A 12,739-nucleotide genomic window follows, 5' to 3' on the forward strand; every position below is an offset into this window, starting at 1 on the left:
GTCAAATGGCCTCCTTCTGTGCCATAATAACGATATGGTTTGAATTTAGTGCAGCCGTTTGGAGTGGGAATGGAGGTGTGGGTGCTGGTGGGTAGAGAATAGCATCAGATATGCCTGCCCGGAAATCCGACATCATGATGTCAGTTCCAGATTTAGTCAGTGGCGGGAAAGCACCAAGGCAGCCTTGCCCCCCCATGCAATGGGAGCCTAACTTAAATTGTAGAATAGTTTTATTGCATTTGCAATTCAATGGGGGGCTTGGAATTAGGTGGAGTGTTGATGGCCCTCAAGTGCCATCAGATCCCTGGCTGTTGAAAGCTGCGGCACCGAGGCGAGTCCTCAGCACCGCGATGGGTAGGCAGCCATGACCAGTACTGCATGGGGGAAGAGAGGGGAGTGGAGGCCATTGTCAGCCTACAAAACTGTGCACAATGCAAGGATGGACTTGGATTCTATGAGGTGTGCCCCCTGTGCCAGCAGCTGGGCTGGAGGCTGGCTGCTGATCAGGCTGCCCATTGGCCTGTGATGACTCCGGTGGCTGGCCTCTCGCTGGCTGAGGCCTGGAGGGTCCCAGCTGCCTGCGGCTTTCCTGCAAGGGTGCAGGAGTCTCCTCAGGTGTCATGGCCACTGGAACTGGGTTCATTGGTGGAGCTGAGGAAGCACTGTCCACACTGTCCTGAGGGGATCCCTCAGCTGTGGAGGTCAGCCTCTCCTCTTCCCTTTTAACACTCACTTTAACCTCCCTGCTTACCAGAGAAGGACAAGGAGCTGGAGAAGACATGGCAACACTCATGGCACAGATGGACTCCTCCATCGTCCGCTCATGGCTGCGCAAGGCCTCCGGCATCTCTGCCAGATGTTGCCTGACTTCTCTCTGCAACTCCAGCATGCCCTGTGCTGTCGACATCAGATGAAGTCATCATCAGCCTTGGGCTCAGCATGGGCCTGGCACCCACAGTCCTCCGATAGTCAGTGGTCTTGGCTGTCTCAGTCTTAGCCAGCTGCAGACGTGTGTGCAGTGCGCTCAGCAGCTTGTGACCCTGATTCTACAGCTGTGGCAACCCACTGAGGTGAAAGTATCTGCACTGGTGGAAGGTGCAGGAGAGTCATGTGACGGTGCATCGTCTTGAATGCTGATCCTCCTTAGAGATTGAATTATGTACCCCTTCTACTGGAGTCTCCTGCGAACGCCGACCTGCATGAGAGAACACCAACATGTGTGAGTTAGGATCTCAGCGTGCCAGCCATGCATCATGTGCATCTGCAGAAGTGTATCGGATGTCACAGTGGCGCAGTGGTTAGCACCGCAGCCTCACAGCTCCAGCGACCCGGGTTCAATTCCGGGTACTGCCTGTGTGGAGTTTGCAAGTTCTCCCTGTGTCTGCGTGGGTTTACTCCGGGTGCTCCGGTTTCCTCCCACATGCCAAAGACTTGCAGGTTGATAGGTTAATTGGCCATTATAAATTACCCCTAGTATAGGTAGGTGGTAGGGAAATATAGGGACAGGTGGGGATGTGGTAGGAATGTGGGATTAGTGTAGGATTAGTATAAATGGGTGGTTGATGGTCGGCACAGACTCGGTGGGCCGAAGGGCCTGTTTCAGTGCTGTATCTCTAAACTAAACTAAATGTCGATTAAACACAATCTTCACTCTCTTGCACCGAGACTCCAGTCTCTCCACCCACAATTGAGCGGCCGCCCTCTGTGCCCGCTAACTCATGTGCTTCCTCCTCAGCTGTCGAGAGAGGCCATACATGTACAATTCCTCCGCCAGTCCGCGAGGTCTCCCTCCTGTTGTGGGCCCACTTGTCCTTCAAGTGGAAAGAACGAGAAAGCAAGACTTCGCAGGAAGAGTAAGATTACAGTTTTGCTAGTGGCAGCTCCTCGTCCCCTGCTGGGGTTTCCTACATGGCGGCTCAGCCATGTGCTGTCAGGACAGGTGAGCTGTGAAAGAAGGTGGCCTGTGGCCAAGATGCAGCCATGTATCTGCCAGGATGTGGTGATGCCTAACCCCCTTTGCCTGTGTCTTTGTGGTGCCTCCCTCCCCATGCTGCATTGCTGGCCACGTACCAATATGCAAGCCCCAAGATGAGAGGTGTAGAGCACTCACCTTGGCAGACTGAAGGAGGTCATTGACTCTCTTCCTGCACTGGACCCCTGTTTCGGGGTGACCCCATGTTTGCTGACCTCCCCTGCGATCTCCATCCAGGCTTGCTCAGTCAGGTGGGAGGACCTCTTCTTGCTATCCCTGGGGAAGCGGACCGCCCGCCTTTCCCTTGCAGCCTGGAGGAGAATCTCAGGGTGACTTGCCTCGGACATGGTCCCAGTTCTGTCAGGCTCTGTTCTAATGGTCAGAAGTCCAGGGTCAGCGGGATCCAAAGTGTTGCAGTCAAAGGAACCAGCAGCCACAGTACTGTTGTGGGAGGGTCCAGTGGTCACAGCAACCAGCAGCTACAGTAGTGCTGTCGGTGGGTGGGGGGTGGGGGAGGGTGGTGGTGGTGGTGGGGTCCAACAGTTCTAAGGGCTCCAGCAGCACTCCAAATTCACTGCCTCACTGAAAGGCAGCAATACAAGCCAGACTGGCAGCACTTTAAATATGGTGCCCACGACTGCTGAGGGGTCAGCTGATGACATAATCTGCACCTCGAAGGCCACCCCCACTGCGCAATTGGAAGGGCCCTGCACCTCTATTATTATAATTGGCCACCTGCCATGTGATTGCCTTGGGCCTGCCGCACACAGGACACGCAGAGATGGTGCCCACGTCTGGTTCCGCTGCCGGAACCAGTGACAGGGTCACTGAATTCAGACCTATGAATCTATGAAGCACAATGCAGCTTCCCTCTTGCCATGGCTCAGTAGATAGCAGTCTCATCTCAGAAGGTTGTGGGTTCAAGTCGCACTCCAGGGCGGCACAGTGGTGCAGTGGTTAGCACCGCAGCCTCACAGCTCCAGCGACCCGGGTTCAATTCTGGGTACTGCCTGTGTGGAGTTTGCAAGTTCTCCCTGTGTCTGCGTGGGTTTCCTCCGGGTGCTCCGGTTTCCTCCCACATGCCAAAGACTTGCAGGTTGATAGGTAAATTGGCCATTAGCAATTGCCCCTAGTATAGGTAGGTGGTCGGGAAATATAGGGACAGGTGGGGATGTGTTAGGAATATGGAATTAGTGTAGGATTACTATAAATGGGTGGTTGATGGTCGGCACAGACTCGGTGGGCCGAAGGGCCTGTTTCAGTGCTGTATCTCTAAAACAATCCAGGCTGACGCTCCCATAGAAGTACTGAGGGAATGTTGCACTGTTAAAGGTGCTGCCTTTCAGTTGAGATGTTAAACCGAAGCCCTCTCGGGTGAAAGTAAAAGATCCCATGGTACTATTCTGAAGAAGAATACACAGTGGCGCAGTGGTTAGCACTGCAGCCTCACAGCTCCAGCAACCTGGGTACTGCCTGTGCGGAGTTTGCAAGTTCTCCCTGTGTCTGCGTGGGATTTCGCCGGGCGCTCCGGTTTCCTCCCACTGCCAAAGACTTGCAGGTTGATAGGTAAATTGGCTGTTGTAAATTGTCCCTAGTATAGGTAGGTGGTAGGAGAATGGTGGGCATGTGGTAGAGAATATGGGATTAATGTAGGATTAGTATAAATGGGTGGTTGTTGGTTGGCACAGACTCGGTGGGCCAAAGGGCCTGTTTCAGTGCTGTTTCTCTTCAAAAAAAAGAACGAGGGAGTTCTCCCACTGTGTTCTGGCCAATATTTATTCCTCAACCAACATCACTAGGTTTGTAATTAAAAACAAGAAATGCTGGAAATACTCAGCAGGTCTGGCAGCATCTGTGGAGAGAGAAGCAGAGTTAACGTTTCAGATCAGTGACTCTTCAGAACTGGCAAATATTAGAAATGTGAAAGGTTTTAAGCAAGTAAAGCGGGGGTGGGGCAAGAGAAAACAAAGGAGAAGATGTAAGTAGGACAAGGTCACAGAATAGCTGACCAGCAGGTCATGGAGCAAAGGCAAACAATATGTTAATGTTGTGTTGAAAGACAAAGCATTAGTTCAGATAGGGTGTTAATGGACTAAAATTGAACAGCTGCAAGTACAAGCATGAAAAAAACAGTGGGTAAGCAAACTGAACAAACTAAAATAAAATAAAATAAACACAAAAAAATATATAAAAAAAGAAAAAATAACTAAAAATAAAAGTAAAATGGGGGGCCCGTCATGCTCTGAAATTATTGAACTCAATGTTCAGTCTGGCCTAATCGGTAAATGAGATGCTGTTCCTCGAGCTTGCATTGATGTTCGTTGGAACACTGCAGCAATCCCAGGACAGAGATGTGAGCATGAGAGCAGGGGGGAGTGTTGAAATGGCAAGCAAACGGAAGCTCGGGGTCATGCTTTCGGACTGAGCAGAGGTGTTCCGCAAAGCGGTCACCCAATTTGCATTTGGTCTCCCCAATGTAGAGGAGACCACATTGTGAGCAGCGAATACAGTATACTACATTGAAAGAAGTACAAGTAAATTGCTGCTTCACCTGAAAGGAGTGTTTGGGGCCTGGGATAGTGAGGAGAGAGGAGGTAAATGGGCAGGTATTACACCTCATGCGATTGCAGGGGAAGGTGCCATGGGAAGGGGACGAGGTGGTGGGGGTAATGGAGAAGTGGACGAGGGTGTCATTTAGGGAATGATCCCTTCGGAATGCTGACAGGGGAAGGGAGGGGAAGATGCGTTTGGTACTGGCATCACGCTGGAGGTGGCGGAAATGGCGGAGGATGATCCTTTGGATATGGAGGCTGATGGGGTGGAAAGTGAGGACAAGGGGAAACCCTGTCGCGGTTCTGGGAGGGAGGGGAAGGGGTGAGGGTAGAGGTGCGGGAAATGGGCCGGACACATTTGAGGGCCCTGTCGACCACAGTGGGAGGGGGGGGGGGGGGGTGGGGGGAGAATCCTCAGTTGAGGAAAGCGGAAGACATATCAGAAGTGCTGTCATGGAAGGTAGCATCATCAGAGCTGATGCGTCGGAGACAGAAAAACTGGGAGAATGGAATGGAGTCCTTACAGGAGGCAGGGTGTGAAGAAGTGTAGTCGAGGTAGCTGTGGGCGTCGGTGGGCTTATAATGGATCTTATAGGTTTGTAGGTCGGGATTTTATCCAGGTGACGAGAGTCTCGATGTCCTGAAAAGTGACACTAAGTACCCCGCGTTGCCTCTCCTGTGGGAGGCCCAGAGAATCTAGTGCCAATTAGGCACTTAACTGGACAGCGAAGGGCCTTCCACGGGATCAAGGACCACAGCAACGGAAGTCCCACCCTCTGAGAGCTGCTGGCAAATCAGAGGCTGGCAGCTCTTCAACTGAGCAGCACCACCGTGAGGGTGTTGGTTGCTGCCGGTGCAGCACCTTCCTGAGGCCCAGGAGGAGTGCTGGACCCAGGCCACAGGTAGGTCAGGGCGGGAGGGGTCTCACAGAGTGGGAGTCGCAGGCAAAAGGCGTGTAGAGGGGTAGGCAGCAAGGACAGGGGGGTGGCTCTAAGCAAAGCCCCTCCGCAACCGCCAGAGCTGGCAAGCAGCCCGCACAGTTTTTCATGCCATCCTTCCTGTGCGGCAACAGGGCCGCCCGCCGCATAGCTAATTGTGGCAATGGCGGGATGAGGTCCTTAATTGGGCATTAATTAACATGGACAAAAGAGCTGAACTCAACAGGTGAGGTGAGAGTGACTGCCCTTGACATCAAGGCAGTATTTGACCGAGTACGGCATCAAGGAGCCCCAGCAAAACTGAAGTCAATGGGAATCAGGGGGAAAACTCTCCACTGGCTGGAGTCATACCTAGTGCAAAGGAAGATGGTTGTGGTTGTTGGAGGTCAATCATCTCAGCTCCAGGACATCTCTGCAGGAGTTCCTCAGGGTAGTGTCCTAGGCCAACCATCTTCAGCTGCTTCATCAATGACCTTCCTTCAATCATAAGGTCAGAAGTGGGGATGTTCGCTGATGATTGCACAATGTTCAGCACCATTTGCGACTCCTCAGATACTGAAGCAGTCCATGTAGAAATGCAGCAAGACCTGGACAATATCCAGGCTTGGGCTGATAAGTGGCAAGTAACATTCACGCCACACAAGTGCCAGGCAATGACCATCTCCAACAAGACAAAATCTCCCCTTGACATTCAATGGCATTACCATCGCTGAATTCCCCACTCTCAACATCCTGGGGGTTACCATTGAGCAGAAACTGAACTGGAGTAGCCATATAAGCACCGTGGCTTCAAGAGCAGGTCAGAGGCTCGGAATCCTGCGGCGAGTAACTCACCTCCTGACTCCCCAAAGCCTGTTCACCATCTACAAGGTACAAGTTAAGAGTGTAATGGAATACTCTCCATTTGCCTGGATGGGTGCAGCTCCAACAACACTCAAGAAGCTCGACACCATCCAGGACAAAGCAGCCTGCTTGACTGGCACCCCATCCACAAACATTCACTCCCTCCACCACCAATGCACAGTGGCAGCAGTGTTTGCCATCTACAAGATGCACTGCAGCAACACACCAAGGCTCCTTAGAAAAGCATCTTCCAAACCCGTGACATCTAAAACCTAGAAGGACAAGGGCAACAGATGCATGGGAACACCTCCACCTGCAAGTTCCCCTCCAAGTCACACACCATCATAACTTGGAACTATATCGCCGTTCCTTAACTGTTGCTGGGTCAAAATCCTGGAACTCCCTTCCTAACAGCACTGTGGGTGCACCTACCTCACATGGACTGCAGCGGTTCAAGAAGGCAACTCACCACCACCTTCTCAAGGGCAATTAGGGATGGGCAATAAATGCTGGCATAGCCAGTGATGCCCACATCCCATGAATGAATAAAAAAATTAATTGCCTGTGAACGGCCTTCCCAGCCTGGACTTTTGTGGACCATCCCACCTGATTATATGCTCTCCCCACCTGCAAACGTGCCGCAGGGGAGTGCATTAAGTTCCCCCCATGGTCATTGTCACATTGTTGTGTGTGGGAGCTTTGCTGTGCACAGATTGGCTTCGGTGTTCTCTACATTCGCAACTACAACTTCAAAAGGTTCTTGATTGGCTGTCTAGCGCTTTGGGATGACCCAAGGTCAAGAAAAGCGCTGCATAAATGCAAGTTCTTCCTTTGATGCAAAATTCTTTTTCATCTGACAGTGGCACAGTGGGAGCTGAAGACTCTGCAGCAGTTTGCAAAAAGCCATTGCCAGGAAGGCGAGCTGCAACACTGGGACAAAGATTACTGGGATGAGCAGCAAAGTATAGAGCTGTTCAGGTACAGAAAAGCATTCTACACTGTTGTGTGCCTGTCCAATATCAAAACCCTTCTGTCGGGGCAGAATAAAAGCTAGTTCCAATTCACAGTTTTTCCAACTTTGTTCTAAAGCTGTTGCTGTCTATTTGCATCAGGATAAATATGTTTTAACTCATTTTTAAAAATTATACACCAAATTCTAACAAATAGTGAAATTGTTGTTTCTCTTTTGAAAACATATTAATGCCATGTGTTATTGAAATTGTTTGAAATGAGTAATGAACTTTTGCTGTGCTCATTTATTCTATTGCTGCAGTGTAACAGAGGAGCAGTTGAGACCATACTTCCCATTGCAACGGTGAGTTCTTGCACCTTTTTTAATGGAGTCCATGAGGGACCCACTTTTCATGTGCTTCCATCTGTTTATTGACCTATGTTTGCGACATGGGAACATGCATCAGAGACAAACAGAACTATAGCATATCGCCTAGAAGAGAATTCTTTACTACAGAGGGCTGTGGAGTCTCAGTCATTAAGTATGTTCAAAACAGAGATCAATAGATTTCTGGATATTAAAGGGATATGGGGATATTGGGGGAAAATGGCGTTGAGCTAGAAGATCAGCCACGATCTGGTTGAATGGCAGAGCAGGCTCGAGGGGCCGAATGGCCTACTCCTCCTCCTATTTCCTATGCTCCTATGAATTTAGTGACACTTAATAAGTAAGTAAAGAGCTAATTGGCCCACCTTCCCCTTCTCCCCAGCACCTACCCATCTCCAGCTCTCTCTTCAATTTTCTCTTGTCTCTTCTTGAAGACACTAGCCCAGAAATTGGATCATACCATGAACTGAGGTGGAATTGGTCCCTTGATGTCACTTGTTTTCTCCCAGCATGCTGAGGGCCCCAGAGCAAGCTCAGCAGTCCCAGGAAGAGCTCGGGTGCAGGCCAAGGTCGGAAGCAGAGTCTGGGGGATGGAGGGAGGCAATCGGGAAGGACAGGGTGGTGGTGGGGCTGTGGGGGAGGGGGGTGAGGGAGGTGGCACGTAGCTGCCAGCAGCAGCCTGGGAAAGGGGTTGGAGGGGTTTAAGGAAGAATTTTAAGAATGTAGGTCCTAGGTGTCTGAAGGAACGGCGGCCAATGGTGGAGCGAAGGGAGGAGGATGCACAAGAGGCCACAGTAGAAAGAATGGAGCATTCTGGGATGAGGAGTTGGTGGGGTAGGTGTGGGGGTGGAAGGTGTTAGATCTTTTTGTTGTTTTCTGGTTCCTAGTTGTTGGAAATAACCACATTTTAGACCTGGAATGGCTGGAGCTCTTTGTATTTAATACAACTCACCATGCTGCCTGGTAGGGACTGGCCAGACTGGTTTTCTGCTACATATCACATGACTATCCAGTGCAGCTGTGAATGTGGCCCCACTGGAACACTTACACATAACAACTTGTTCCTAGCTAATTAGTTCCTAGCACTTTACAGATAGTATAACAATATATAACAGAGGGTGACAGAGCTGCAAAGGTTATAGAAATAGGGAATTTTAAATTTAAGACATTGGGGAACCAAGAAACCATATAGACCAATGAGGACAGGGGTAATGGGTGAGAAGGACGTGGATCAGCAAGCAAGGTTTTGGTTGAGCTGAAGTTTACGGAGGGTGGGAGGCTGGCCAGGAGGGAATGGCTGATCCACCCTGGATGTGACAAGGCATGGATCAGGATTTCAGCAGCAGGTGGTTGAGGGAGGCAATGTTATGTATGTGGAAGTAGAGGAGTTTGTGTTGGAGATGATATGGGGTTGGAAACTCAGCACCAATTCATTGGATAGTGGTTAGGAATGGGAGTCTGGTCTGATTTTCTTTCCTCAATAGTCAGATGCTCCATGTGCAACTGGTATCCCAGCTTAGGTCACAAATCAGCATAGACCAGAGAGTTGAACCTGAGACTTTTCTACTCTGCATGGCTCAGTATCACACCAAATGGTGTATTTACCTACAACCATGGGAGGAACTGGTTCAAATTAGCATCTAATTTCTGATATCAGATATAACAGTTATTGTGTGTTTGTGGATGAGTATTAGGGCAGGACCAATGGCCATTGTTCAGTTTTGTTGACACATTCTGTCCTGTATCCTAAAATAGGTCGAGATAAACAATAAGTCTACAGTATAGTTTCCATGATTGTTAAAACTATGAAAAAATCCACCCAAAATACAGGAAGTGTAATTTTATTATTTATTAAAAATACCTAAGGCAGTAGGCCTCAGGCTTCTCTAAAAGGCAGGGGGGTGGTGGGGTTGGGGGGCACTAACTTTTATAAGTACATATAGGAACTGGAGGACAACATTCATCCCCTTGAGCCTGTTCCATCGTTCAATTAGCTCATGGCTGACTTGTTCAACTCCATTTATTCCATCTACCTTGATGTCCTTACCCAATATATATCTATCGATCTCAGTCCTGAAAATTTCAATTGACTCAGTATCCACAGCAAGATAATTTCTCATCTCTGTCCCACCTCTTCTCACCCCTGTACACAACACCAGTAACAGTCAAAATACATTTATGACAGGAACCTATACAGCGGGGATGTTATGTGCCATTATAATGTTCTAGAATTTGCAACTAAAGTTGAATACTTATGAAATAATAATAGTTTCAGTCATAGTTCACACTGGCCTCACTAAATCTGTACTTGAACACTGATGATTCATACCGCAGCACACTACAGAGATGAGGCTCACTTTCAGAATAAAGGGTTAATCTATTATAGTGACCTACGAGCAAACTAATAGGTCATTCTAAGAATTAATATCAGCAGGTCAAGGTTGAAACATCACCCAACTGTGTATACTGGCTGGAATTGTTCAATGCAACTAGATACTGTCATCTGGGAGTTATTGGTTAGAGCTGTAGACCAGTGCAGTTCTATGCAGCCATCCCTCCCCAACAACAATAACAACAACAACTTGTATTTCTATAGCGTCTTTAACATAGTAAAATGTCCCAAGTTGCTTCACAGGGACATTATCAAACAAAATTTGACACCACACCACATAAGGAGATATCAGGGCAATTTACCAAAAGCTTGGTCAAAGAGGTAGGTTTTAAGGAGTGACTTAAAGGAGGAAAATGAGGTAGAGAGAATTCAAGAGCTCATGACCTAGGAAACTGAAGGATAGGCTGCCAATGGTGAAGCAATTAAAATTGTGGATCCTGAAGAGGCCAGAATTGGAAAAAGGTGTTTATCTCAGCGGGTTATGATTAGATTATGATTAGAGATACAGCACTGAAACAGGCCCTTCGGTCCACCGAGTCTGTGCCGAACATCAACCACCCATTTATACTAATCCTACACTAATTCCATATTCCTACCAAACATCCCCACCTGTCCCTATATTTCCCTACCACCTACCTATACTAGTGACAATTTATAATGCCCAATTTACCTATCAACCTGCAAGTCTTTTGGCTTGTGGGAGGAAACCAGAGCACCCGGAGAAAACCCATGCAGACACAGGGAGAACTTGCAAACTCCACACAGGCAGTACCCGGAATCGAACCCGGGTCACTGGAGCTGTGAGGCTGTGGTGCTAACCACTGCACCACTGTGCCGCCCTCGAGGAGATTACAGAGATAGGGAGGGGTGAGGCCACGGAGAAGTTTGAAAACAGGGATGAGAGTTTTAAAAATCGATACATTGCTTGACCAGGAGGCAATGTAGGTCAGCGAGCGAAGAGGTGGTAGGTGAACAGGACTTAGATTGAGTTAGGACATGGCGAGCAGAGTTTTGGATGATCTCAAGTTTATGGAGGATAGAATGTGGGATGCCAGTCTGGAGTGCATTGGAATAGTCAAGTCTAGAGGTTTCAGCAGCAGATGAGCTGAGGCAGGGGAAGAGTTAGGTGATGTTACGGAGGTGAAAATAGGCGGTCTTATGTGGATATCTAAATGTCTGAACATCTCTTCCCTACACTTTTAAAGATACTAAATCTGATTACTGAAAGTTTGATAGGCCTACTTGCTGTAACCTGTTGATTTCAAAATCACAAATGTCTTTTCTCTCCCCCAGTGTTCTCTCCGGCCTCTTTCAACTGAGTTCAAAATTATTTGGGATAACCATCATACCTGCAGATCAGAAGGTTGAAGTCTGGCACCCAGATGTCCGGGTTTTCAATGTCTATGATGAGAAAGGTAGAAAATACATTTAAAATGTAAATTAAGAAAAATTAAGTGAATGGCCTGAATTCCTGAACAATATTTCAATCACTTTCTCGGAGTGTATAGTGAACAGGCATTCACACTCCAATAACCCAATATGTTCCAGTGAAATTAACTGATTTTCTTTTCTTAAAAAGAAAGGGTAAATCTAAATTTCACCCTGTTCTTACGCCATCTGCCTTTTAGCTTCCATTCCATTATTCATACTTTCTTTTTTTCTTTTGGGCCTCCTTATCTCGAGAGACAATGGATACGCGCCTGGAGGTGGTCAGTGGTTTGTGAAGCAGCGCCTGGAGTGGCTATAAAGGCCAATTCTGGAGTGACAGGCTCTTCCACAGGTGCTGCAGAGAAATTTGTTTGTTGGGGCTGTTGCACAGTTGGCTCTCCCCTTGCGCCTCTGTCTTTTTTCCTGCCAACTACTAAGTCTCTTCGACTCGCCACAATTTAGCCCTGTCTTTATGGCTGCCCGCCAGCTCTGGCGAATGCTGGCAACTGACTCCCACGACTTGTGATCAATGTCACACGATTTCATGTCGCGTTTGCAGACGTCTTTATAACGGAGACATGGACGGCCGGTGGGTCTGATACCAGTGGCGAGCTCGCTGTACAATGTGTCTTTGGGGATCCTGCCATCTTCCATGCGGCTCACATGGCCAAGCCATCTCAAGCGCCGCTGACTCAGTAGTGTGTATAAGCTGGGGGTGTTGGCCGCTTCAAGGACTTCTGTGTTGGAGATATAGTCCTGCCACCTGATGCCAAGTATTCTCCGAAGGCAGCGAAGATGGAATGAATTGAGACGTCGCTCTTGGCTGGCATACGTTGTCCAGGCCTCGCTGCCGTAGAGCAAGGTACTGAGGACACAGGCCTGATACGCTCGGACTTTTGTGTTCCGTGTCAGTGCGCCATTTTCCCACACTCTCTTGGCCAGTCTGGACATAGCAGTGGAAGCCTTACCCATGCGCTTGTTGATTTCTGCATCTAGAGACAGGTTACTGGTGATAGTTGAGCCTAGGTAGGTGAACTCTTGAACCACTTCCAGAGCGTGGTCGCCAATATTGATGGATGGAGCATTTCTGACATCCTGCCCCATGATGTTCGTTTTCTTGAGGCTGATGGTTAGGCCAAATTCATTGCAGGCAGACGCAAACCTGTCGATGAGACTCTGCAGGCATTCTTCAGTGTGAGATGTTAAAGCAGCATCGTCAGCAAAGAGGAGTTCTCTGATGAGGACTTTCCGTACTTTGGACTTCGCTCTTAGACG

General features: G+C 48.8%; 1 protein-coding gene across 1 annotated transcript in view; it reads left to right on the forward strand.

Moving 5' to 3' along the window:
• LOC137383594 (uncharacterized) overlaps positions 1 to 12,739 on the forward strand; it is a 64,894-nt gene that overhangs the window by 30,365 nt on the left and 21,790 nt on the right. The window contains exons 8-10 of the mRNA XM_068056751.1: positions 7,166 to 7,283; positions 7,579 to 7,620; positions 11,330 to 11,451. Coding sequence (XP_067912852.1) covers positions 7,166 to 7,283; positions 7,579 to 7,620; positions 11,330 to 11,451 — 282 coding nt within the window. The remainder of the gene's footprint in view (positions 1 to 7,165; positions 7,284 to 7,578; positions 7,621 to 11,329; positions 11,452 to 12,739) is intronic.

This window comes from Heterodontus francisci, chromosome 24, assembly GCF_036365525.1.
Source record: "Heterodontus francisci isolate sHetFra1 chromosome 24, sHetFra1.hap1, whole genome shotgun sequence".
Lineage (NCBI taxonomy): Eukaryota > Metazoa > Chordata > Chondrichthyes > Heterodontiformes > Heterodontidae > Heterodontus > Heterodontus francisci.